We start from the raw sequence: 25370 nt of genomic DNA on the forward strand, positions 1-25370 counted from the left end.
ATGGGTGAAATAATTCCATTTCTGCATCTATTTCCCAAAATGAGGGTTCAGAGGAAGGGTAGATTAAGAAGGCCACCCTTCTGGCACATTCTGTTAACTAAGAATGCTTTGGAACTAACAAGCAGCCCTTTTAGAACAAATATTAAGCCCTGGCGCTGTGGCCTAGTATTTGGTGTTGGTTAGAACATCATCCCAGAAACTGAAAGTTCGTGGGTTCGATTCCCGGTCAGGGCACATGCCCAGGTTGTGGGTCTCCACTGAGGGTGCGTACAAGATACAACCAATGGATGTTTCTCTCTCACATCAATGCTTCTCTCCCTCCCCTCCTCTAAAATTAGTAAACATGTCCTCAGGCAAGGATAAAAAAAAAAAAGAACAAATATCAGCTTAATCAGAGCTGCCATCTGCCACAGTGATCTAGAGAGGGGTGCACTATTTTAACAACCTGTGGCTTTTGAGGGCCAAAAAGCCGGAAATATCCAGATAGTGAGAGAGAGAGAGAGACAGCAAAGAACCTAGGGGACTGGGGCAGGTTTGGGGAGAGTCTGGTTCCATGGCTGGGGTTCTTTTGGTTGCCAATGACAAAGGACCAATTTGAAATTCATTTGCAGGAAGAATTCCTGGACTAAGTCATGGGATTTAAGAAAGAGAACACCTAAATTTTAGAAGGGGATCCAGGGGACCTGGAGGATCAGAACAAAGACTAGAGGGGTCTCTCTCTCTCTCTCTCTCTCTCCCCCCCCCTCCCTCCCTTCCTCCCTCCCTCCCTCTCTCTGTCATCCCTGTTAGTCCACATCTCACATACTCGGGGACCCAGGCACTGTGGTACTAGACTCACCTCTTCCCACTTTTGGTAACAGAGAAAGGTCCTGGTTTCTTGGTTCTCCTTTTCAAATCCCAGGGATGGCCCTGGTTTCGGTCACGTGCTCACCCTTTTTCAGGGACAGTGACTGATAGCCCCTCATCAAATCTCATTATTATAGAGGGGAGTTGGGGAGACTCGTCCGAAAGAACCGGACCCCAGGTCCAGAGGAAGGACGCAGGATTGCTGCGGGATGCGTGGGCCACCCCGGGCTCCGAGGCCAGGGCAAGGGGAAGCTCCCTGAGAGGCGCAGGCCGAACGCCAGTGTAGGAATCACACCGGGGCCCTGCCCAGCCCTGCCCAGCCCTGCCCTCGTGGTCCTTCTCTCGGACAGCGAGACAGCTGCTCCGAGGTTTCCGAATGTGCTCAGAGCCGGCCATGCGTGGATGCGGCTGGGAGAGGCTTCGCGGGCTGGGGAGCCCCATCTTTCTCAGCCCAGCCGCTCCAGCCCAGCCGCTCCCGCCCAGCCCGGTGGGCCCTGGAGGGAGCGACGGCGGGAAGGAAAGGCAGGGGCCCCTCCTGTGGGACGGCAGGGCAGCCGCCCCGCACCCCTGTATCACAGGCCGGGAGGCCTCGCAGAGCCCCACGGTCTTGGTCTTTGGAGAAGTGCCTTTAGACCTCCAGCAGCTCTGGTTTCTCTTTCCTGGAACAGTCGACACACCCATTTGAGAACTTGCACAACCTTAAGGATGGATGGAGAGCGAGATAATAGAATGTTAATTACAATTATTTCTGTGCAAAGGGATTACAAATAGTGTCATTTCCTCTAGAGTTTTCTGTATTTCCTCATTTTCTACTAGAAGCATATGTTGCATTTTTATAATCAAACAAAAATATGAAACATACATATGTCCTCAACTTATTCTGATATCCCCCAGTTATAATAAAATATAATGACACAGATGTTCAAATAATGTCAAATTACAATATGCTTTTAATCAAAGAACAAAAGGCTAATTCAATGGCTTTTAAAATACTCTAGAATAATGCCTTTGGAATCAAGGTGAACCTTTATACATTTATATATACTCAAGCATCATATAATCTAGATGGTGTTCATCAATGTTCATGGTGTTTCTAAGAGCAGATTTGCTTCCCTAGCTGGGTTTGGCCCAAGCTAACATTAATTTGCATTCCCTGAGCACAAACCGGCTGAAACGGTGCTGAGCACTTGAGGGAAATTGACCTTGGATGAAACATTTGCTTCCACACAACACAGGGCCCCGTCTCCAAGCAGCTAACGAAAAACTGAATCCAGGAGTTGTCAGACGCCCGAGGGAGCCGGCCCTGTGACAACCCTCGGGTGGCGTCATTTGTGAAAACTCACAGTCGCACCAGGGATAATAGCTCAAGACCTAATGCCAGTCAAAATGCAAAACAAACCCCAGGCGGGCAGCGGGCACCTGAAGAAGTGCCGTAAGCAATGAAAAATCAAGCCAATTAGCAATGTCCACGAGCTGAACATTACAGTGACTAATCTCAAAAGTCTTGTATTACACATTCTTCCTGCCTACATTCCTTCCTTCCTGCCATCCATGGCTTTTTTTCTTCTGTCTTCCTTCTTCCCTTTTATCCCAGCCATGTTACACAAGGAATCTAAGGTGGTTTACAGGGGACTATAAAGTGAAACTGAGAATTAAAGTCAGTCACAAAAAGTAGGGCTCCAAGGCAACAGCAAAGTAGGTCGTGGCTACCCAGGGCGTAGGGTCTTACCCGCATGCACAGACTTGGCCCTGAACTTCTTTCTGGCCTTAAGTACATAACCTATAAATATAAAACACACAGTTCGTCTAGGGAATTGACATTTTTCCTACTCTCTCCTTCCTTTTTTAACACCGTGGACGATATTTACTGGCATAGAAAGCCACCCATCATATGGCCCACGTAGGCGGCATTGCGCACATGATAAGAGCTCACACATGTGGGTCCCGGGCACGCTGCGGAGCGCTTCGCACGCGTTCTTCCACTGCGTCCTCGCAAAGGGTGATGGGGCTCACCTACAGTTAGACAGCAGGAAGGAGCAAAAGCGTGGGTGAGCCTAGGTCCACAGCATTCAGGAGCTTCCCCACGCTCTTATCCCACCTGACAGAGAGGTACCTGGAAGAAGGTTGTAAAATGTTGAAAGTGGATACCACTGGCTGTTAAGAAGTTGAGGGATATTGTTGTTGTTGTGTTGTTAACACTATTATCAAAGTCATTCAAAAATATGCAAAAGCATGGAGAATAATAAACATACACCTACATATGTATCCTCCAAACATTACGAATTTTGGCATTGCGCTTGATTTCTTCCAATTTTCGTGAAATGCAGCAGTCGTCGGCTGAGGCCCTCCATCGTCTTTGTCACAGAGCATCCTGGGAAAGGCAGTAGACATGATTTTCTGCAAATCTCTGCAACACATGTTTTTCATGGAAATCTTTTCTGTGTGAAATGTTTTGACACAGCCTCTCCTTGGGAGAATCAAGCATAACTTAAAAGTGGATTTCACCCCAAACAAGTCCACAGGGAGGAGGGGGAATAGGATAGTGAGGAGGTGAAGGGGCAAGAGACGGACATGGCGCAGCTTTCTGATGTTCCAGCCTGGTCCGTGGGCAAAACCACCTCAAAGAAATGAGTCCGCTGTATGCTCTCTGAGTGCCTATAACATCTTTTGGGGTTTTGGTGGAAATTAGCCAACAGAGAGTTCAGGGATATGTTCTCTGGTACAAATACTCAGAATCTGCATTCTCTGCAAATCAAATGAATGCATGGTAAAGAAATATCATCTCGGCTTTCATCAGGCTGGAGGCCATCCCACCATTGCCAGGAAGAAGCTAGCAGATTTCCTGCCAGCAAAGTAAGAACTTTCTTTAGAAAAAACTCCAAGTCCTTGGGAACAAACGATTAAGTTCCCAAATTCTCATACCATGTAGACCATGACTTCAATTGTTTTCATCAGGAATTTTTAAAACAAATGTTCAAAAAATTCACTGACTTCTGTCTCTTAAAGATAATAATCATAATTTCAACCAAAATGTAGAAAAACAGTGGCATCAATAGCTAATCGAGCTAAGTATTTTGTGAATCCTAAAAGTGTTCAGAGGAGCGTTACCAACAGCAACACCAGTGTGTTCTTAACACAAGGGATAGAGGGAAAGATACAGACATTATGGTAACACTGGTTGCTATAACAAATTAACCCTGAAATCTCAGTGGCTCGCCCCAATAAAAGTCCATCTGTATCAGAAAAGGAAAGTCCTGTGGCCTCTAGCAGTGACAAAACCATGCCGGGCAGGCACTCTGAGGACCCACTATGGCCACGGGTCCTCCCCCACCCCCGGGAGGTGGGCTGGGCCCCCAGATTTGGGCAAATCCCTGCCCATCACGTGCTGGCTCTCCATGGCCCGGCCCCTTGGGAGGCTCTCCCTCGACCACGGTCTGCCCCGGCCACCGCCGAATGGCGTGCTGGGGACAGTGCCCGCCTGGAAGCGGCACAGTCCTGAGGGCCCATGTCCTGTCGGCTTCCACTGTGCAAAGGGCTGTTTCACACTCTCAGGTCTTTTGTAGACCAGGCCTGATTCTGGTTTCTTTGCCAGTGTAATTCCTTCACAGCCTGAGCTGGCCTCTGATCTCTTTGCTGCAGTCGGTTCACATAGATACACCCTACCTTCCCTCCTGGACATAAATCTTGGGCCTCTGTAACCATTTGCTTCCGAGTGCTCGAGCCTCTCTGTGAAGGTCATGGCAGCCGCGTCAGGCCCCCGGAAACGAGAGGCTTGGGTGAAAAGGGAAGGCCCTTCGTTTTAACGTCACCTGAGGGGCTGAGTCGGTTTGCTGAACCGAGAGACCTTTACATGCCTTTATTGGCCAAAGATTTTGGCAGTTTCATTTCTCACTCTGTGGTTGAGGCTCAGAATTGTTGGTCTTTTCTCTAGTCCCTCCCCCTGACGTTTGGAACCTGGCCAGCTCTTCTTTGCACTCCTCTCTCCCTTGGCCTAAGCAGCAGGGAGCAGCTGACGCCCACAACCGTCTGCGTTTCTTAGCCCTTCCCCTGACGCTTCAGGGCACAGGCGCTTAGTCTGCCTTCCAGGCCTCACGAGGCGACCGCTTTCTAAGACCTCTTCTCCGGTACCGTCGTCACTCGACTTCCCAGCCCCTCGCCACCGTGTTTGTGCCCTGCTGCCTGAGCACCCGCATTTCTGCCGCGGCTGCCGCCGTCCTCTGCCAGGCTCCCGTGTCTGCGTCCTGTGGGGTTGTATTAGCTGCTGTCACCAAAAAAAAAAAAAAAAAAAAAAGCAGAGGCTTCGTACAAATAATTAGATTTGGCCGCTCCCACAGCACAGCGCAACGCAGGCGTTCTTAGCTGGAGAACAAGCACCCTTCACGCAGGGACACCGTCGCTGAAGTGCCGTGTGATGTGCGCAAGCACAGTGTATGAACCGACGTTGTGTTTCGAGGCAGGAAGGTGGAGAGAGCGGCCTGCAAGGCGGGGAGACAGCCTTCTCCGTGGCTCAAAAAGCACCACCTGCCGCCGAAGGTGCCACAGGCAGGTTAAAAGCCATGTTAGGAAAGCAAGTTCAGGAACCAGCTTTTTAAAAATCGTTAGAACTGCTGATAAAGATTATTCAGTTTAATTTTTTTCTTGAGAGTATTGAGATGCCAGGGATGCACCCCAATAAGGGAAAACCCTATCAGGGCACTAATAACAGCAGTCAGAGGGAGAGGGAGCCATGCCCCCTGACTCTACGGGGAGCCAGTCCTTTTTCTTAGTGCTTCTCAGGCTGGGCTTCAGGTAACTCGCCCTCCTGTGAAATTGACGCATTTTACAGGGATTGAAACAGACAAAGCAAGGGCAGGAAGGGGTGGAGCTGAAGTACAAACCCAGGTCTTCCGGGTTCTCCAGCCCCAACTCCAAGCACTGGCCTGCAGTTGGACGTGGGTTAGTTGGGCCACTCAGATGCAATGAAGGACCCATCCTCAGTGGGCCCGTACCTGCGCCTGGTTAGGAACCGAGTCGGAGAGCCTGACTGCGCCTGATTCCTACTGCGGGGAGGCAGGGGTTTCACTCTGATTGCTGAACCTATGCAAGAGGCAGATGAGCAAGAGAAAATAACCGACTTTAATTGCATACATGGGGGAACCCTTCATATATGAGAGAGTCAGAGACCCCCGTGTATGAGAGGGTCAGAGAAAGTTAACATGAGGAATGAATGGCATTGTGAGCTCAGGTGTACGGCGAGGCGCCTGAGGCTTCCGAAGGGAGGGGTCGCATTCTCAGATCGCTAAGAAGAGATGTTCAGTACTTTGATACTTGCCCTGCCATATAGATAGGTCAGAAAAGCTTATCTCTGGTAATAATTGTTCGTGCGGGCAAGGCCCCCCATTTAGAGTCTCCGAGATAGTTAAGGGAGGGGCAGAAGTGTCTCCTTAGCCTGCAGGTCTCAGCTGCCTTCAGCTCTAAATAATGCGCATGGCAAAGTGTAGAGCACTTTGGGTGGGTGGGGGTGCTGTCCTGCACCCCACTCCTGCAATGCATTGTTATATAACAAATAAAAACTGCATAAAAGTATATACGGTAGTACCTCCATTTTATAAAACTAACATTGTAGAGCCTTTAAAACAAACCATGGATAGTGTTTGTGCTGAGCCAGTTATGTAACCTACAACAATTAGTGAACAATTATATTCCTTCTTGAAATTCCAAGTTAGGTGATAGTCTCCATAGGAAAAAAGTAAATGTAGTGGAGGTGAAAACACATTTGTTCAAAGAAGTGGCCCAATGGCATTTGCTGGGTGTCATAAAATCGTACCTTTTATGAGTGGAAAAGAACTAAGAAGGCCCACTTCAGGGCCGGCGTTCTGCCACGGCAGAAGCAGCCCCGGGTCGGATCTCGGCGAGGATGAACAGCAGCTCCTGGCCTTCTCTTCGACTCCCTTCCTTCTCTGGGAGTGTGGAGCCTGGACTGAAATTAGACTCCGAGGGTCAGATGAATTATTTAAAAACGTGTATGCCTTTATTACCTTTCAACTTTCTGCCAGTAAAGAACAATGAGGAAAAAGTGTACAGTTGTAAACACTCCTGAAAATTTTAATATCAAAGGTTATTCAAGCCTTTATTAAAGAAAAGTGCACAGTTTGGAAGCATCAAATCTTTTTAGAGATGTCAGAACAAATAAAGGGAGTTGACCTAGCTAGCCTAAGGCCGTTTTCTTGAAATTACACTTCCTGTGACTTCTTCCCTTTGGCCCATTTCGTGTGTATCTCCCCTGGATGATGAACTCAAAGCCTTGGCCGTACACTGCACGCACGCGTGGCAGGAGGGAGGTGAACTCGAGAACAACGATGAGCCCTGTGAAGTCCCCCGCGTCTTCCCTCCTGAAACGCTGAGTCACTGGCCCGGTCTCTGCTGGGATTCTGAGCAAGTGTGTTACTACCCCACCGTCCACTTCAATGGAAGACTGACTCAGTGTTCCCTTCTGTGGAGGGCATAGGTCAGTGTGGTGTCGGTTCCTTATATCACTACAGTGCTCCGATTCCACAGGAGGTGTCTGGGGAGAGAAGACAGAAGGACGTGAAATTGGAAACTTGCCCATCAATGTGGTCTGTACACAAATCGGAGTTCATCTTGTTTTCAGTATTTCCACGTATCCAGAGAAACGTATTTGCACTTGAGATTCACATGAAAGACTTCGTAACCTCACTAGCTTTTGGTAATTTGGTTTTAGGTTGGGCTGTGGGTCCATGGCCCTCAGAGGGTGTTGGAGCAACTTTCCCTTGTTTAATTCTGAACAGAGAGCAGGACTGTTTGGTGAAGTGTTTCCAGAAAAGAGAAAACCAGGAGCCCTCCCCCGCCAGCGCCCTGAGACCCGCCTACAGCTTTGTGCCGAGACCGGCTCTGCACTTTGAGGCTTGGGCGCGCTGTCTTTAAAGGAACACCCTCTGGGTGTTCAGCAGGGATGTGAGGACGATCCCGCTGAAGAAAGCAAAACGTTCCCAAGAGAGTTCCATTAACAGTGCACTTTTCTTACATTTGAAACCATATGAGAATCACTAAGAATGTAACACAGCGGCATCTCATTGGCATTAGCTCTTACCCATGAGCACCACCCAGCCCACCGCATGGCGGGAAAACTCCAAACAGCAGCCATTCCTGAAGCCCTGACGTGGCTGGACGTGGGTGGCCCTCAACGCCATCCCCTGAGGCCGCTTACTGACGGGACATGCAACTTAATTCAGAATAAATGTGAAGAGAGCCAATGTGTGCTGGGCACCTCCTGCGTGAAGGAAATCCAGGTGCACAATGGTGGATGGTGGGGCAGGAGCAATGAACAAAGTGTGTCTTTTACCCTGAAGGATTTGATGTTCTGGGGGAAGAGAAAAGATGTGCACACACTCGATTTCTCTGGAAACTAGAGGCCCGTTCCACCCAACCCTCCTCTAGAAGGGATTTATCAGGTTGGTCTCCCCATCAACATGCAGCCAATAGAAAGGGGCTGTCGCAGGAGGAAGCACAAACAGTTCAGGCTGGTCATCGGGCGATAGCTCATAAAGCAAGGTTTCCTTTGAGGGTGATCCAAGCCTAGGCAGAGACCCCCAAGCGTGTGGGCGGCTAAAGTCAGAGACTGTCACTGAGCCATAAATAAAATGGAGTCCTCAGTGACAGGCTCTCCCACTTCATTGCTGTCTTCTGGCGAGTGACCCAACTCCCCGTTTCCTGGTTTGTAAACTGAGAATAAAGCCGCCTACTTTAATGGGATTTGTGTGTGTTAAGTGAAAATACACAGGAAAACATCTAGCAAAGTCTGTCTGCTACAAGTGATACTTCCCTTCCTTCCTTCCCAATTCCCTTCTCTTTCTTAAAAGCAAAAAAAGAGAGAGAGAGATCATCAAACAAGTCATCATTGGCCTGGCCTTCAAGACAGAAGCTCCTGCTCCATCATCGATTTGAAGGTCAAGCCATGGAGCAAGCCCACAACACCCAGCCTCTTCCCAGCTGTTGCTGCCACCATCCACAGTCGCACAGAAAACACCGTCAGCCACACAAATGTGAACCAAGGCCCCACTGAAGATTGGGCTGGCACTGAGGAAACGCTGACCGGGGAGGAGTTGGCCTCCGGGGGTGGGGGAGGAAGGGACTAGAGAAAGCTTTACAAGGCGCCTGAGCTGTTCCTTAAAGGTTTTCCCTGGGGACTGGAGGACCACACTCTCTTATGTTTTGCTGCAGGAACTCAGCGTTTGCTTTTCTGCAATTCGTAAAAATTATGCTGAGGAAGCTCAGGGAGAAAATCAGTTCAACCCATCACACTCATCTGGTTGGAAACAGAAAAAAAAAGACTCATAATGAATATGTCAACACTTCCAAGTTTTTCATTTCTTTCTAAAGCAATTTCATCTGCAGATGAATTATGCAGAGCTGGATGGGACCTCCATTCCTCCACGCCAGAAAAATGTGTTTACTTCGCTGTGCGTTCCTTACAGCTCAGCGGGAAAGCCGTCGCAGTGCAATTTCTGATCCAGGTTAGGGTTTCGCATGTCAGTCTCTCTTCCTTCTCCAGAACACAGCCGAAGCGTATCAACCCAGTGCCGGAGAGTTCATTTTTCTCCCCCAAGCCCATTAAGCACATAAATCATGTCTAAGAAAGAAGATAAGGTTCCCGGATTTCTATTTTGTCTGGCATGAAAACCAGAGTTCAGTCTGCGAGGCATTATATTGTTATATCCATCTGCAGAGTGCTGAAACTGCTCTCCGAGATTGTAACTCTCAAAGCTATTTTTTGGCACGATAGGCAGGCAGGGTTGTTCCCATGCACAGGTAACAGAAAAAACCATGCACAGGTAACGGTCGCACCTAAATGTATCTCTTTCCGGAACAAGTAAGTGGGTCTTGGCAGGAGGTTCGGCGTTCTGGGGGGTTACCTGCTCCCCTTCTCCTCAGCAGAGGGAAGAGCGGGCCCTGGTGGGACTGAGTGAAGGCCTTGCTGGACGGGGCCGCCAGCAGGGGCCCTGAGCCAGGGTTCGGGTGCCCTCTAGTGGTCGTTAGCCATAACTAGTGCTGCAAGCCGGGAAGGTGGGGCTTTCTGCAAAGGCTCCCCTATTCTGGCGGCGTGGGTTATTTGCATCTGACGGGGAAGGCTGTGGCGGCGGTGGGACTTGGGGTTGCTTGCATAAATGGAAGCCTGCCGTTGTGTTCAAAGGGCGCAGCCTGGGAGGTTGGCTTAGCCCTGCCCCTCACACGGCCCTGACCCTGAGCCTCGCGATGCAGAGCCCCCGAGAAGCGGTAGCTGAGGGACTGAATAAACGAATCGCTCGCGTTGCTAAGTAATGAGCACATGCATTGGGCTCGGTGCGTGTTAGGGCGCTGGATTCTCTCCGCTTCCCAAGGTCGATTTGGTCTGCATTCCTCCCTCCCACATCACTTGGTGAACCAACAGAATAAACCCTACCCTACCCTACCGTGTTTGAAATGAGAAGCTACCACCTTAGCATCGAAGGGGCCGGTAATTTAAAACAACAACAACAACAAAAAAAAACCCGTAGTGGGTAGAAGAGAGGATCTGGGCTCGAACTTCAAGAGTGAGGCTGAAGAAAGGCACTAAAAATGGAAGTGGGGCTCAGAGAATAAAGTGGCTGAGTAAGTGGCTGCCACTCTAGGAAGCGTCCCTCCTGCAGTCTTCACCCAGGGCCAGCAGCAGAGGCTCAGCCAGGAGAAGGGACAGGGGAAACGAGCCCAGGCCACCAGCCTGTCTCCCAGTCCCTGTGAAAATGACCAGGATCCCCTGGACCGTCAACCCCGTAGCTCTGGCCCACGCGCCTTTACAAAGCCCCACAGCCGGACACCCCGGAGGCAGGTTTCCAGCCTCCAACATCCTGACCACCTCCGAAGCCTGTCCTGCTCCCCGGGAGGGACGCGGAGGGGGCAGGGTCCTGGAAATCAGAAGGCACGTGAAAGGGGATGGAGCAGAAGTGCAGGAGAGGGGACATGAGGCAGCCGCGACGCTGGGTGCCCGGCCCCGGCACGATCCTGGGAGGACCTCGTGCACCTGCTCTGGGCACCCTACCAGCCTGGCTGTGCGGTGGTTCGAGGGGAAGCCGGCACGGTGGGGAGGCCTCTGGGCTGTGCCTCTCGCCGTCTGTGTCCTCGCAAGCATTGTAACTTAACCCCAGCACCTCGGTTTCCTCAACCATAAAATGGGCCTAATTAGAGTGTGTGCCCACAGAGTTATTTGCAGATTCGTTGAAACAATGTGAAAAGTCCCCAAGGTGGGATCTGACCTGGCGTTGACCTTCAGAAGTCTCAGGTGCTCCCCAATGATGATGACGATGATGACATTGAGACGGAGGAAGAAAAGGACCAGACTTTTTGGAAGACAGTCTCTGTCCTTCTCTTCTTTCCCCCAAATCCTTCCAGCAGCATCGCTTTCCCCCCGAGATGGCAAGGGGAGCGCAGGCGGAATTTCAGAAGCTAGACTTTCTCTAGAGCATTGATAAGGGAGAGCGGGATCGGGCAAAGCAAAGAGCGAGTCTGGAGTCACCATGAGGTTCCAGAGCCACGGGCTCACCCAAGGCTTTTCTGGAGTAGATTTGAGCACGGGATCCAAGTCCAGAGCTACAACTAACAAGCTTTCAGGCTGAGAATTGTCTCAGTCTCTTTGGTTACAGCTTTCACAGAGGCACGTGCGCGTGCACACACGCGGCTGGGTCAGGGGAGGAGGCATAAAGGCTCTCCTCTCTCTTCCACCATTCCTCCTAGTCGTTTACTTCCCATCCCTTACCACCTCTCCTCGGTTCTCGGTTTTTTCTAATATCAGTGACTTTCACTATATTACAGTTAAAATCAATAGAAATATAACCTTTTCAACCACAGAAAATGAGTTCATTTTTATTATTATCTTCTTCTGCCATTGCAGTGTCGTGATTGCAAAAGGAACCAGGTCAACTTAGCTTTATTGAAAGACCATTAAAGAAACAAACTCAAACTCATTTAAATACTGAAGCCAGTGCATTAAAATGATCAATAAAGTAGAAGCACCTGGAATTGCTTTATTTAAACGCCTCACATATGAGAGTCATTCCACAATCATGATTTTAGCAGAACTATAAACCGAGACGACCAGCCAAGAAAGAAAAAAACACTGCTTCATTAAGCAGGTTCAGATCCATAAAGCCCTTCATTTTAATCTGATTCGACATAAAGCATTTACATTTTCTCTCGGTATTTTAAAATATCATCTGGCAAAGAACCATTGATCAATGAATATCATTTACTTAGAAAACCATTAGCTCCCAGGTCAGGAGAATGACAGCAACAGAAAGCGGAGCCCAGTTTTTAAAAACATAGGAAACACAGGGTTAGTCTCTAGTGACGGGCGTCCTAGCGTTGCTGGAAGTGAGGAAACTTGCCTTCTAACAACACTTAGCAGGGTACTTTGCACGTGATATTGTGTAATACAAACGTGTACTAAACTGAAGATTTACTGCTGATTTTGTGGACACGGATTAGACACGAACCTTTTGGGGCCTCCGGTTCTCCATGTCTGACAATAATGATAGCCTTTTCTACCTCCTTCCCTGGACACGGGGACAAAGAGGATTGTCACGAACCTCGTCACGCTCTTCCTTACAATGATAATGTAAACTGCAAGCTTCGCTTGGCCAGGTGGCTCGGTTGGTTGGGGTGTCGTCCTGTACACCAAAAGGCTGTGGGTTCAATTCGCGGTCAGGGCACATGCCTAGCTTGTGGGTTCAGTCCCCAGCTGGGGTGTGTGCGAGAGGCAACCAGTTGATGTTTCTCTCTCACATCAATGTTTCTCTCTCACTCACTCTCCCTTGACCTTTTGCTCCCTAAAATCAATGAACATATTCTCAGGTGATGATTTTAAAAAATTCTAATAAACAAATTACAAACTTTAGCAATAGTATGTGTTTAGAATAATCTTAGGATCAGAACAGCCCATATGAACCATTAATTCCAACCCCTGACCTAACTTAGAGTCATTACCGGCCCTTGCCTGACACCCCCAGATATGGAAAACATGTTATTCCTCTGTTTAAAATGCTATCTATAGTGGTTTTCTAATTCAGAAAGAACACAGAGGAAAATTAAGTTTGCTTGACGGTCACATTGACAACCAGTTTCTCCACTTTTCCACTGAACGTGTCTTGCTCCCTCCAGGACATTGTGACGACAGGTAACAGGCCCTCCTTCTCTACTGGCTCATCCCCAACAGCAAGCAAGCACGTGATTACCTCTCTCACTTAAAACAAAATTTCCCCCTGGCCCCACTTTCCCCATGTCTTAGCCTTTCTTGGCAATAAGGCTCTCAGAGGTAATCGTCTGTGCGCTGCTTCAGGTCAGCTTCCCCGATTCTCTCAACTCTTTGTTTTCAGTCCGCTTTCTTGAAGCGCAAACTGCATGCGGTGACGTGGACACCCTTGCGCTGTGCAGATGGGTGGGTTTCGACACTCGTGCACATCCATGTAACCACTGCCACTGCGCCGCTGTCAGAGGCGAGAACGTTGCCAATCCCCCGGAAGGTTCCCTCAAGCCCCTTTCCTGTCGGCTCACACCAGTCCTGGCCCCGAGCAGCCACTCTGCACATTTCTGTTTCTATAGAAGCGCAGGTCTGACCCGTTCCGCACCTTTGTGGAAGTCCCAGAGCATGCAGCCTCTTGTGTCTGGCTCCTTCCACTCCGCACAGTGCGTCTGAGGTTCTCCCCTGTTGTTGTGTGCGTCTGTAGTTTTGTTTTAATGGCTGCATAGCATTGCATTTAAGAACATACGACCATCTGTTTGTTCATTCAAGTTTTGGTGGACAGAGGGATCGTTGCCAGTTTGGGGATGTAAGGGATATACACCTGTTAGGAACATTTGCACACTTACATAGATTGTGGGCATACTGTGTTTCCTTTCTCTGGAGTACGTATCTGGGAGTAGGATTGATGGGTTGCGTGGTCAGTGTGTGTTTAAGTTTATGAGACAGAACCAGCCGAAGGCAGAGCTTCCTCGTCGTGGGGCCACATCGCCCTCCCTGTTGTCACATTGATTCGTGACGATGCACAAAGTACTGCAGGCCAGGGAAGCTCGCCTGCGCTGTCGCGGTCCGAGGCTTTGGCGGGGGTTGGGGGGGCCTTCCTTCTGCAGGCACGATGGGCCACTCACCGGCCACGAGGCTGGACCCCACCTCCAGCCCTCGGTCAGATCGTCTTGGTCCGTTTTTCCCCAGCCCTTCTTCCCTGATGGAGGCCGGGCCCTCCTCCGCACCCCCCACCCCCACAGGATTTCCAGGGGTCCTCTCTGTTTCTAGGCTCTTCCTTTCATGGGTGCACTCTCTGATCAACAACACACCCACCCAAAGGGAAGTTCGCTGCTGCCTTTGCTGTACACGCACATGCAGCCACTGCAAGCATTCACTGAGCGTGGCCGCATGGAGCACCTCAGGGTCCTGGGAGGAGCACACAGCCCGTGAATTCTTGGGCAGCGGACCGCTGAGTGTCACCTGCGGATATCCACGCGCTCCATCGTTACTGTACCCATCGCTCTGTGGAGGTTTCTCAGCCCGTGCAGAGCCGGGCTGGCTGCTTTTTCTCTGATTTCTTCTCGGTTCCTTACTGAGCTCACAGGGACCAAACTTAAACAGCCCCTGAAAACATGTTCGACACACCAAGGAGGCTGATGGAACCTGAAACGAGAGGCTCAGTCACGTCTGTCGTATCCATAGCGCTTCTCAGCCATACCTCTCTATCGCTGTCATGTAACTACTAAACAAATGGCCCTCACATTATGTAATTTTAGCAACATTTAAGTCAATGAAACGACTTTATTGGTGCTAATCATGTTCACTATTATCTAAACCACCCACTATGTCTAATGGTTAAATTCGGTGGTTATTAAAGTGATTTTAAGTATAAAAATGTATAAAAGCCATGCACTTTGTTCATGCTAGATCTTGTAAGAAGGAAATTAGAGGTAAAATTAGTAGAACTAGTTTAGATGTTAATTTTTAATGCTTTATAATCATTTTTGCATTCTCATGTAGAAGTCAAAATACAACCTGAAAGTCCTTCGTATTTTCTGAAAAAAATTATATAGTATTTAGCCCACTCCTTTTATAAAAGCCTTTAAAATTAATGCTACATCAGCTATAAAATGAACATTTCTCCTCTCAGTCACTGAAATTTATAAAAATTATACAATTTATTGATACAGAATCAGTTTTTAAAAACACTTTATGCTTTAAGTAGTTAAGTATTCAGTGTTTTTCCAGTAGGTGGAGCATTAGACCAGGGAAAGCGGATCACCATCCAAAAGCTAATTTTTTCCTTTTTACTGTTCTGAGAAGCCTCTCAGACACCGCAGCGTAAAGCACCTAGCGGGTCACTCACCCTTGTAACTGCACACCCTGCTGCAGGCCGTGCAACGCACCCGACCGACCGCGGGGCAGGCAGACCGCCCGGGCGGCCCTACCGCTGGGGGTGGGGGGCGGGGGCGGGGCGGGGGCGGGGCGGGCGGGGGCGGGGGTACTTGAAATACCTCTCATTTTAAAACCGCGTATCACGCCCTGAGTGAAACCCCCGGACATCTCCGAAGGAGGCATAATGTACAAACACAGCAGAGAAAGATCCATCTCTTCCACCCGGTGTTTCTCGCGCCCTAAGCGTTGCTGGAAAAGAACATCCCTCGGAGCTGACTGTTGGTTCCAGGTCGATGCTACCACTTCCGGCCTGTGACCTTGGGCAGATCAGTAACTCTCCCTCGATCACTAACTGTCCCATTTGCGGGGACAGAGTGACACACAGTTTCTAAGGCTGCTCCTCACGTGAGCTTTCCCGGCCGAGCCTGACCTTCGCGTGAGCGCTTGCGCGGGGCCAAACGGGGGACCCGCGTGGCTGAGAGGTCATCACAGGCGGCGGCGGCGGCGCGTGTCCCTAGGAGCCTGCGGACTGGGGGTGAGAGCCTGGCTGGTGTGGCTCGGCCGGTCGGGCGGGCGGGTTCAATTCCTGGTCAGGGCACAGCTTCCCACGCATGGAATATACGCCGCGCAACCCCGTTGAGACAGCGTGGCCGTTGCCCACTGATTCCGTGGTGGTTACCGGGCAAAGCGCGTCTTGGCTCTTTCTCTTCCCTAAGGACCTCCGTCGGTCAGCAGGGCCAGTGAGCTGCCTAGGCCAAAACCAAACGAGGCTGGACGGCAGCGTGGCGTCCCACACGGCGCCCTGCACCCGCGTCCCTGGCGGCCCTCGGAGTTGGACGGAGCGCCCCGTGGCCGGGCCGCGTGTGCGGGGAGGCGGCCGGCAGCGGTTCTCGCCCCGTGGTCCCACGAGGGGCTTGTGCCTCCCTCGGAGCTCCCGCCGCAGAGGGCGCGTCCCGGGCCACTGACGCTCCTTCGGGGCCCCGATCAGCCGTCCCGGGCCGCCTCCGATGCCGCCCGCGGTGCGGGGTCGGGCCTCCTCCCCGACGCCGGGCGGCCGTGAGACCCAGCGAGGGCTCCGCCCGCGGGTCACCCGCGGAGCTCGCGGCTGGACCGACGCTCTGACGGAAGGGAGGCCGGGGCGGCCACGCCTTCCGGCGCCCGCGCACCCCACGCGGCTCCGCCAGGGCGGCCCTTCCAGGCAGCAGCGGCCGGCCGGAGCCGCGCTGGGCCTCAGCGGGGCGGGGGTGCACTAGGTGACGCTGCCGGAGGGCAGCGGCCCGAGCCCCCAGGGGAGGTGCTGCCCCCGCGCCCCGATGTCCCGCTGCTTCCTGTCGGCCTGCGCCGCCCACGGCTCGCGGTTCCACGAGCAGGCGGCAAGGACAAGGGGCACAGCCCTCGTCCTCAGTCGCCGTCCGGCCAGAGGACGGGCGGGGACAGGCTGCGCGCGACCCTGTCACGGGAAGCAGGCCCCCCTGAACGATTTTGTCTCCCACTCTCATTGAGTTCGTTCGGGTCCTCTGCGTGCACGAGGACCGGGAGTTGGAGTCGGAAGGGGTGGAAACATCTAGGGGAGTTGACCCTTGGCGCTGGGGGCTCCTGCCCTTCCCGGTCCTCAGTGGGAGTGGCCCGCCGCCTTCGCGGACCCCGGGCGGGGTGGGGGTTAAGGTGGGAGAGAGGCCGTGGTCTGCTGTGGAGCCCACAGGGTCCCCGCTGGGAGGGACCCAGAGAGAGGGAGGACGCAGAGAGGGGCTGGTCTTCGTCTCTCGTCCGTAACAGCGCTTCGCTTTGGCTGCTACTCCTCGGCTGGGAGTAGCACATCCACCAAGACGGTGCGTTCCAAATTCCCTGTCTCTGAGCTGGCCCCAGGCATTACGGAAAACTAGGGATTCGGAGAGGAGACACGGAACCTCAGCCCCCTCTTTTCTTTTTCAGTGCAAAAATTTTCTCTACTTTGTACCCGCCCCCGACACATGCGCATTACAAAATCTGACATTGTACTTAATCCACAGCATTTTTTTTAATGATCTGTTATCAATCGCATAAAATATGAGGAAAACAATTGCCAATGTAAAATCTCAGCCCTCTTCCCCCTTGTTACAGCAAATTTAGAATAAGTCTACAGCATTCACTTAGGTTATCAGCTGGTCCCGGTACTGAGGCATGCTTTTTTATTTGAGAATCAATGCCTGAAGACTTGGCTAACTGCACAGCATTTGAATTGTCACTGATCTGTGGTTCAAGAGCCACAGGAAATCTGAAAGTGGCTTCTGGTCTGGCCCAACTTCACAGACTGCGCTGGTTCCTGACAAGCAATGAGCTTTCCCTTACGTGTTACAGTCTCCAAGAAAACAAGCAACATAGTGCAGGGTCAAGGCAGCCAGAGCAACGTGAACGCCCTTACTGCTTCCGGTGTCAGGTCCCTTGCGTGGGACGTTAGTGATTCTCTCTGGGACATTTGGGGCGTTAGTCCTGCCCGGCCAACAGAACAGTGGCAGAAAGTCCTCAGAGCCAGCAGCTGGTTTGCTGGCTCTCAGTGAGGGCTCAGAGGAGCGGAAGGACGCCCGCCTACCACAGCGGGCCCCTTCCTCCCCACCGCAGAAGTTCTCGTCACCCCGGATGTGTCCTGGACGGTGGGACGTGTCAAGGCTGGAAGAACAACACCTTCAAGCCCGTTAAAAGCATTGCGTGAAACCCGAAGTTGCTCGGCTGTGGGTTTTTCTAGAGAGCCAACTGTTCTGTAGCAGAGATCGTCTCTTTTCAAGAAGCATCAGGCCACGTCCCCCTTGCTGCTTGGGTCTTTCTTCTCTGTTCCTTCCCCACTTTCTCCATCTCACCCGGACATGTACCCAGGCTGATGAAGTCCTCTCGAACACTACCAAGGCCAGCTGTGGCTTAAAGGAGGAAATGAACTGAAATCACACAGTACTGCAGACATCGGAGCCCTCAGGGTGCAGGAGGCAGCCCAGGCTGATCCTCCGCTTTAATGACTTCACAGCGTCTGTTGAGCACAGCAGAGTTCCATTCAGGGCGTCCTGCGCACACAGGCTCACGCCTTTAATTTTCAGGAGCCTCTTACAGCCTCTGCTGCCAGTGGGGTGACCGTCCCCTAAACATGCAGCAGCATAGCTCGCTGGGCCCCCAGAGAAATTACCTTGAGATTATTATACTTCACCATGGCAACGCAAATGAGATGACAGCATGACACTCCTTAGGCTTTTCAGGTTGAGCTTGCCTGACCTGAGTGAATGCCTTTTGGCATTTAAGTGTCACTATTTCACATGCAGCGGACCCTCCCCCTCCCTGGTGGAGCCAGCTGGGCTGGAGCCTGTCCCTTGTAGCCAGCGTAGCCCATATCGCCGGTCCTGCCGCTCACTCCCTTTCTGGCTTTGGACGCTTTTTGTACAGTAAAGTGGAGAACTGCTATGCGGTACTTGTTAAGTAAGACGTGAAAAACCTGGCACAAACTTTGCACACAGTAGTCGCTCAATACTTGCTTCCTCTTTTCCTGGCTGGGTCCGATCAGGAGACAGAAACCACACAGTAGGTTAAACGTGGGGTGGTAGGTGTAAGGATTACCTGTGATCAAGGGAAGCTCCGGGGCCTAAAGAAGCCTCTGTGTGTCTCCTGGGGGCACCGCTGAGCGGGGGCGCGCCCACATGGGGACCACAGAAGGGTGGTGGTGGTCCCGCCCCCAGATAGCAGAGAGGGTCTAGTGTGGGCGGTGGGGGGCTGGTCTGGGGTTGCAGGGCCATGAGTGCAGGTGCAGAGGCAGGAGTTGAGCAGCCGTGTGTGCGAGTGCATGTGTGTGTATGTCTGTGTGCTCATGTGTGTGCATGGGCAGGGGGAGGCAGGAAGCCTTTGGAGCGCATAGGCCACATGGGGCTCCAATTTCCAGTCGCGAGGGCTCGTCACCAGGCTGAAGGGTCACAGGGATCACAGTGTGCCATGACGTCCTCATACTCTAGGCCTCAGCCTCCCTCCTTCAAGCCGGCACTGAAATTTCCAGAAGCCCCTTCCTCCTACAATGTCCCTCCAGTGCCCTCTACTGGGAAAGCTTAACACTGTGCTCACTTCAAAAGAGAGGAGAGGAATTCGTGCTTATTTATCATAGAGCATCTAGTGCAGGGCGCACTGGGAGCCAAGAGTCAATAACTTGATTGTTGACATAGACTCACGTCCCGGGACAGCGATGGGGAAGAGCTTATTTCAGGGATGGGCCCTGTCGGGAGGAGGCAAGAGAGCAGGGCTTCCTTCCAGTGCAGCAACTGGGACTCTTAATATTTTTACCTGGGAGCCAGGAAGGCTGGAGCAAGGCGAGCGTGGCATTGGAGAAATGATCTGGGAGAAGCGGGCATCTGGTCCTTTTTTTTTTTTTTAACTTTCCTGTATTATTTTTCTGTTGCTGCTATAACAAATTTAGGGGCTTAACACACCACCAGTTTATTTCACGATCTAGAGGCCAGATGTCCAAAATCAGCACCGCTGTGCCGACACCCAGGTGTCTCAGGGCCGCCCCTCGTGCAGCTCGGAGAGGAGCACCCGAGGCCCCACCTTTTTCAGCCTCACGCAGTCACCTGTGTCCCCTGCTCGGCCCAGACCACCCAGGATACTCTCCTTATCTCAAGGTCCTAAATTTAATCACACCTGCCATGTCCCAGAGCCGCCCTTCCCTTTCCCACCATCCTCTGCATTTGACCTCAGCCTTTCCCACAACCCCACTCCCTGCCCCACGCCCACCCGCCTTGGGTACAAAGCAGGAAGGAGCTGCGGACAGAATGGGTAAGGAGCACAGATTCTCGGCTACGAGCGCAAGAAGCAGTGGACCAGACTCCTGATTTCCCTCAGCTCACCTCCACCCCCGCCCCCAGTACAACCCCCTTTATTCAGCGTTTCCTCGCGCACTAGGGCTTCATCCTTGTGGATGTTGAAGGCTAGACTCTGCCTGTCGTCAGGATCTGTCGTAGTCTTCATCGTCATTGTTACAAACGAGTTTCTGTACAGAATGAGCAATTTGGATTAGAATTGTATATAGTTGCCCATGTAGATTCCTATTCACCGTTTTTATAATTCATGTCTTCATGAACGAATGAAGACCCAGGAGTGTTCGGGATGTTTATAAGTAAATGAAAACCAGGCAGGGTCACGGATGTCTTAGATAGCAGAATCAAGATTCAAAAACTTTTTCATGTGAATACATGTACATTTTAGTCTTTGGTTCACCAACCACATCAAGGGAGGAAGGAGAAGAGCTGAAAACAGTCTGGCGACCAGCCAGGAACTTGATTTTGCTGTGAGCTCAGTACGAAGACCACAAAATGGCCTCCGGAAAGCCAGGTCTGTCCGGCCTGGACCCGCAGGGACCGTTCAGGGAAAGGAAAGTGTTCCCGCCGTGCGGGTCTGGCTGCCCCCGAAGGCCGGCTTCAGTGCCGAACCCACCGCGGGAAGGCCGGCGCTAACACATGTCCACACACTGTTACTGAGGACCGACTACGTGCTCAGCACTTTACTGGGCCCAAAGACACGAGAAATCTAGAAATCCAAACATAGACATTTGATATTTTTTAAAGAACATGTGCTATATAGTCATAGCATGGAGGACCGATCATTCTTCTCAAATGATGCTGTAGTCCTATATGTACTGACACAAAAGGAGTTTTATAAAACATCATTAAGTAATGAAAAGTAAATGCAAAACAGTGTGTGTAGTTGGAGTGTGTCCAAAACTGAAAGAAATGTACATTAAAAAATTAACATTATCACCAGCTGCTTTTTTCCTGCAAATCTATATTATTTTTCTGTAATAAGCATATATTGTTTGTATCAATTTTAAGTTCTTTAACAGGATAGATTAAATTATCAGAAGTACTTAAGGGGAGATCATCACTGTGAAACATTGTGGAATCGTCTATTAGTTATATCGGCCTTTCGCGGTTAGTGTTTTGACAATAGGTATTATTAGAAGTGGGTGGAGGGACAGCAGCAGTTACCCATATTTGCCACTAGATGGAGCCCAAGCAGCTCCAAAGATTTAGCAGCAAAAAACCCAGTTGCCTCTGCCCCAGGGAAACAACTTGATGAAATTTCAAATATTTAATATTCTCTAGACAAAATAAGCGTTTTGTTAATGATGCACTAGAAATTTTGTTTACACTTTTCAAAAGTATACTCAAGCATGCCAGTATTTGCTTTAAGGGTGTTTATTTTGGACTTTTGTTACCAGATACTCACCAGGGCATGAAAAGTGAACAGTTCTGCAGGTCAAAACTCCCCCAATTCTTGAGATGTGGTAGACGATGACTCTTTGATTCTTCACCTTGACTTTCCCAGTGACCTCTAGGTTTCTAGTAAACAGTGTCAAGATCCAGGGGAAGGTAGTCATTAATAATTAAGATCGTTGGGCAGAGCAGCTTGTTGTCAACATGGGAAGGGAGATGCGCCCCCCTCCCTCCCACTCTTTCCTGCCACCCTCGGGTCCCCAGGCAGGCAGGCTTCCTGCAGCTTTGCCCACCTTGGCCCTTGCAAGCCAGCACCTGGGAGTGCACCCTCTGCGCTGCTGGCTTCAGCAAGTGGCTCCTTGCACGCGGCTTTCATGGGAGCCCGCACTAGGCAGTGAGGCGGGGTTTCTCCCGCGCCCACCCTTCCTGAGACTCACCTCCGCGGCTTCGCACTCACTCCAGAGAAAGGAAGGTTTCAAGAGAGGTTTTTCACAGATGGATACAAAGAAGGCCAGAAAGTTCCAGGAGTTCACCTACTGGGAAACACAGCTGGGCTGGGTTGTTTTTGAAGTCGGCGAAGGCAGGAGAAGCCCTGTAGGGGCACAGAGAACAAGCCCTGGGATCCTGGGACAACCCCGTGGGCGCTTTATTTGTGTGGACAGTCAGACCTGTGCATTGCTCCCACAGCGTTGGTGTGGCTGTTCCCACGGGCCTCCGCTGCCCCTCAGCTCTGAACGAACAGCTGTGCTCCTGGGGACCGATGTCCCTGCCCCGAGGCAGGAGGGAGGAATTACCCTCATTTTGTTAAGAACACCATGTATATTTACCCAATCTGCACCTTAGCGTTTGAAGATATATATTCATATATAAAAAGTATACTTACATTCATATTTGAATATGTGTATGTTCTGAAGATCGATATCAGCCTATTAGCTGATAGTACAAAAAGATAAAGAAAGCAGGACAGGAAGAGGATCCTAAGCAAAATTCACTGTTAGAGATTGTAGCATTTTCTCCCTCAGAGGCCAGTCCTGGAGATTGGACCAAGCAGGTTTCACCCCAATAAAGTGAATAGGCATCTTAATCCAGCAGGTGAATGACCCACAGAAAATGCGCATAAACCGAGGGGCTGTTCATAAACGGTCTTCACTAACCAAGTTCACGTTGTTTTCAGACTTCCCGTTTCCTCGGGCTGGAGCCTCTGATGAAATAAGATATCCTGAAACCAAGGTTCCGAGAGTGCTGCCATCCCCGCCCCCAGAGAATTTGATCCCGGAGCAGGACAGGGACGTCTTTCTAAAAGTGACTCTCGCTTTCTTCCTGCAGCTTGATCATTATCCCTCCGTGAGCTACCACCTACCGAGTTCGTCTGACACGCTGTTCAACTCTCCCAAGTCGCTCTTCCTGGGAAAAGTTATAGGTAAGAACGTGGGGCAGGTTGCTCACAGCCTGTATTCTAACGCTGCTAATTAACCTCGGAAGCAGGTTGTGCTCGGTGGTCGGGGCATCTGAGCCAGCAACGACATTGGGACCGGTGTTATTCCGTGTGTGACGTAAACTCAAACACGAGTAACAGCCAGTATCTGCTCCTGGCTTCATTTGGTGGAATTCGCTTGTTGGTTTCTTAAAGACCTCTGCCTGCTTAATAGTTCATTTAACTTTTTCTTATTCTAAGCATATCAACCTGATTTTTTCTTCCTCTCGTTCCTGAGAGTAGCTCACCTGATACTGTTTGCAAATTAGAAGGCCAATAGAAATCGGAAAGTTGTCACAGAACGGCCTCCCCTGTGTGTGATTATGATTTTATGAGTCATACTTGCCCTTTTCTTTACGATCGATCAATGCAATCTAGGCTAAAATATTGATATGATTGACTAAGTATTTTTAAGTGATTAAGGTAAAGCCAATAGATTTTTTTTACTCTGAGATGTATATCACAAACCCACAATGGAAACAGTAAGAGGGTGGACGAGGTGCTGGCCAAGCAGGGGCGGCTCTGTGTCCACGGGGGTGGGAGGAGCAGACGTGAGAGCAGGAGGCCCAGGCTGTTATAGGAAGAACAGCGACATGTACTCCGCAGGGCTTCCTGCGGGCCCCGCTCCATTTTAGGCACTTTGGAGGTATGAACTCATTTAATCTCCGTAGCAATTCCATGAGATAATCAAGGTTATTGCCTCCATTTTGCAGAAGGCAAAACTGAGGCACAGAGAGGTTAGATAGCTTGCCCAAGGCCACTTACTTAATAGGTGGGACGCAAACTCGAACCCCGGCAGTCAGACCCTCCATCTGTGCTCCCAGTGATTGCGCTACAGTCCCTGGGATCATTGACTTGGAAATGGAAAGAGAAAAACAGGAAAGGAAGCCTTTGGCAGAGGAGGTCGGCCAGCTGAGGGATGAGCCCTGCTCCTCACACCAGAGAGAGGCCAAGAGCAAAGAGGACTCCCGGGCGGAGAACCAGGGCCACCCCGGCAAGACGGCAGGCAGGCAGAGCCTTACGGGAGGCCACGGAAGAAAGGGGCGTGGGGACAGCAGCCAGTCAGTAGGTGGAAGGGGACAAGGAATGGTGGCCACACCTCACTGACCGCCCACTATGTTTTGGGTTTCGTGCGAAACATTTTACACATATAAGCATGAAAACTAAATGTAACAACAGTCCAATGAAGCAAGACCTACGATGGTCACCCTCATTTGACAGGAGACCGAAGCTGAAGGAGGTCAATACCGAAGTTACTCAACCACTATGTGGTGGGGCCGCACGCGAAGCTAGGTCCCTTCAACCAGAGTCCACGGTCTGAGGCAGGTCAAAAGAGCAGGTCATTAGGGGTCAAGGTCCAGGAGGGCGGCAGCTGGAAGTCAACTGATGTCACTAATTAGCAACAGGAAGTGTCTGTTCGCAGCAGTGGAGGCCTGGCTTCACAAGGCGCACGTCCTGAGGCAGCGGTAGGTGTCAACATGCCACCATAAGCATTCCCACAGTTCAGTCAAGAATTCTTGAAAATTTTAAGGCCTTTTTCATGGCCATAGTAACCCCATCAAGCTCTACACTGTGACGCTAGGACACTCAGAAAGACATCACACCGTGGCTTACCTGGAGTAACGCCCACGTGAACACACCTGAAACACTGGGCTGTGCTGGTTCCTGAAAGTCACGAAGCCCAGTCAGGCGGCGGGGCCGGGGGTGCTAGGCTCCCTCGCTGTAAATGACACTCTGCTTCATCAGCATGTCACACCGCGTGGTGAAATTCATACTTGTGCAAACACAACATGCAGTGCGGCTTGGACCGCCAAGGTCCTAAGCAAGCGACATCAGACAGGCAATGTCCCCTGTTTCTAAGAGTTTACTGCGCTGCGAAGCTGTGCCAAGCCGAAAGCACAACCGCAGGCTCAGGTGTGAGCGTGTGACACCCAGGGTGTTCTGCACGCCAGCGGGAAACCGCGCCGTGCACACGCACTCCCTGTGCACAGGGTGGTGAGGCATGCAAGGACACGTAAGCACGTGAGCAGGTCCGCAGGCCAGCGGTGGACGTGGCATCGTGCACACGAGAGTGCGTTAGCGTGCTGCTGCGGGTCCCCAAACAATGACATCGAGCAGTGACGGACTCGCCTGCACCAGCCCACGCGCTCCCTGCAGACCAAGACAGCGTCTCATCGTCCCGTCTGCTAACAAGGGGCAAATGAGTATTTGTCGAATCACTAAAGACTAAAAGGGGGAAGAAACAACACGATTATCGTGGAGGCGTAATGCGGAGAGAGAGGCTGCAGACGGTGACACTAAAACAGTCAAGAGAGTCCGCCCTGGGGGAGCTCTGCACTGCCCACGTGTCTCACAGCCCGGCTTTCCTCAAAGCAGGTGTGTGGCTGTCACTGAGTCAAGAGAGCATAGGCCTTGGAATCAGGCAGAC

At 51.1% G+C, this 25370-nt stretch overlaps 1 protein-coding gene across 1 annotated transcript in view; it reads left to right on the plus strand.

Moving 5' to 3' along the window:
- Nucleotides 1-25370, plus strand: part of CNTNAP2 (contactin associated protein 2) — a 1059914-nt gene that overhangs the window by 949517 nt on the left and 85027 nt on the right. The window contains exon 21 of the mRNA XM_054564239.1: nucleotides 22795-22888. Coding sequence (XP_054420214.1) covers nucleotides 22795-22888 — 94 coding nt within the window. The remainder of the gene's footprint in view (nucleotides 1-22794; nucleotides 22889-25370) is intronic.

The sequence above is a fragment of the Pteronotus mesoamericanus genome, unplaced genomic scaffold (genome assembly GCF_021234165.1).
Source record: "Pteronotus mesoamericanus isolate MK-2021 breed Mesoamerican mustached bat unplaced genomic scaffold, CSHL_Meso_final scaffold_85, whole genome shotgun sequence".
Classification (NCBI taxonomy): Eukaryota; Metazoa; Chordata; class Mammalia; order Chiroptera; family Mormoopidae; genus Pteronotus; species Pteronotus mesoamericanus.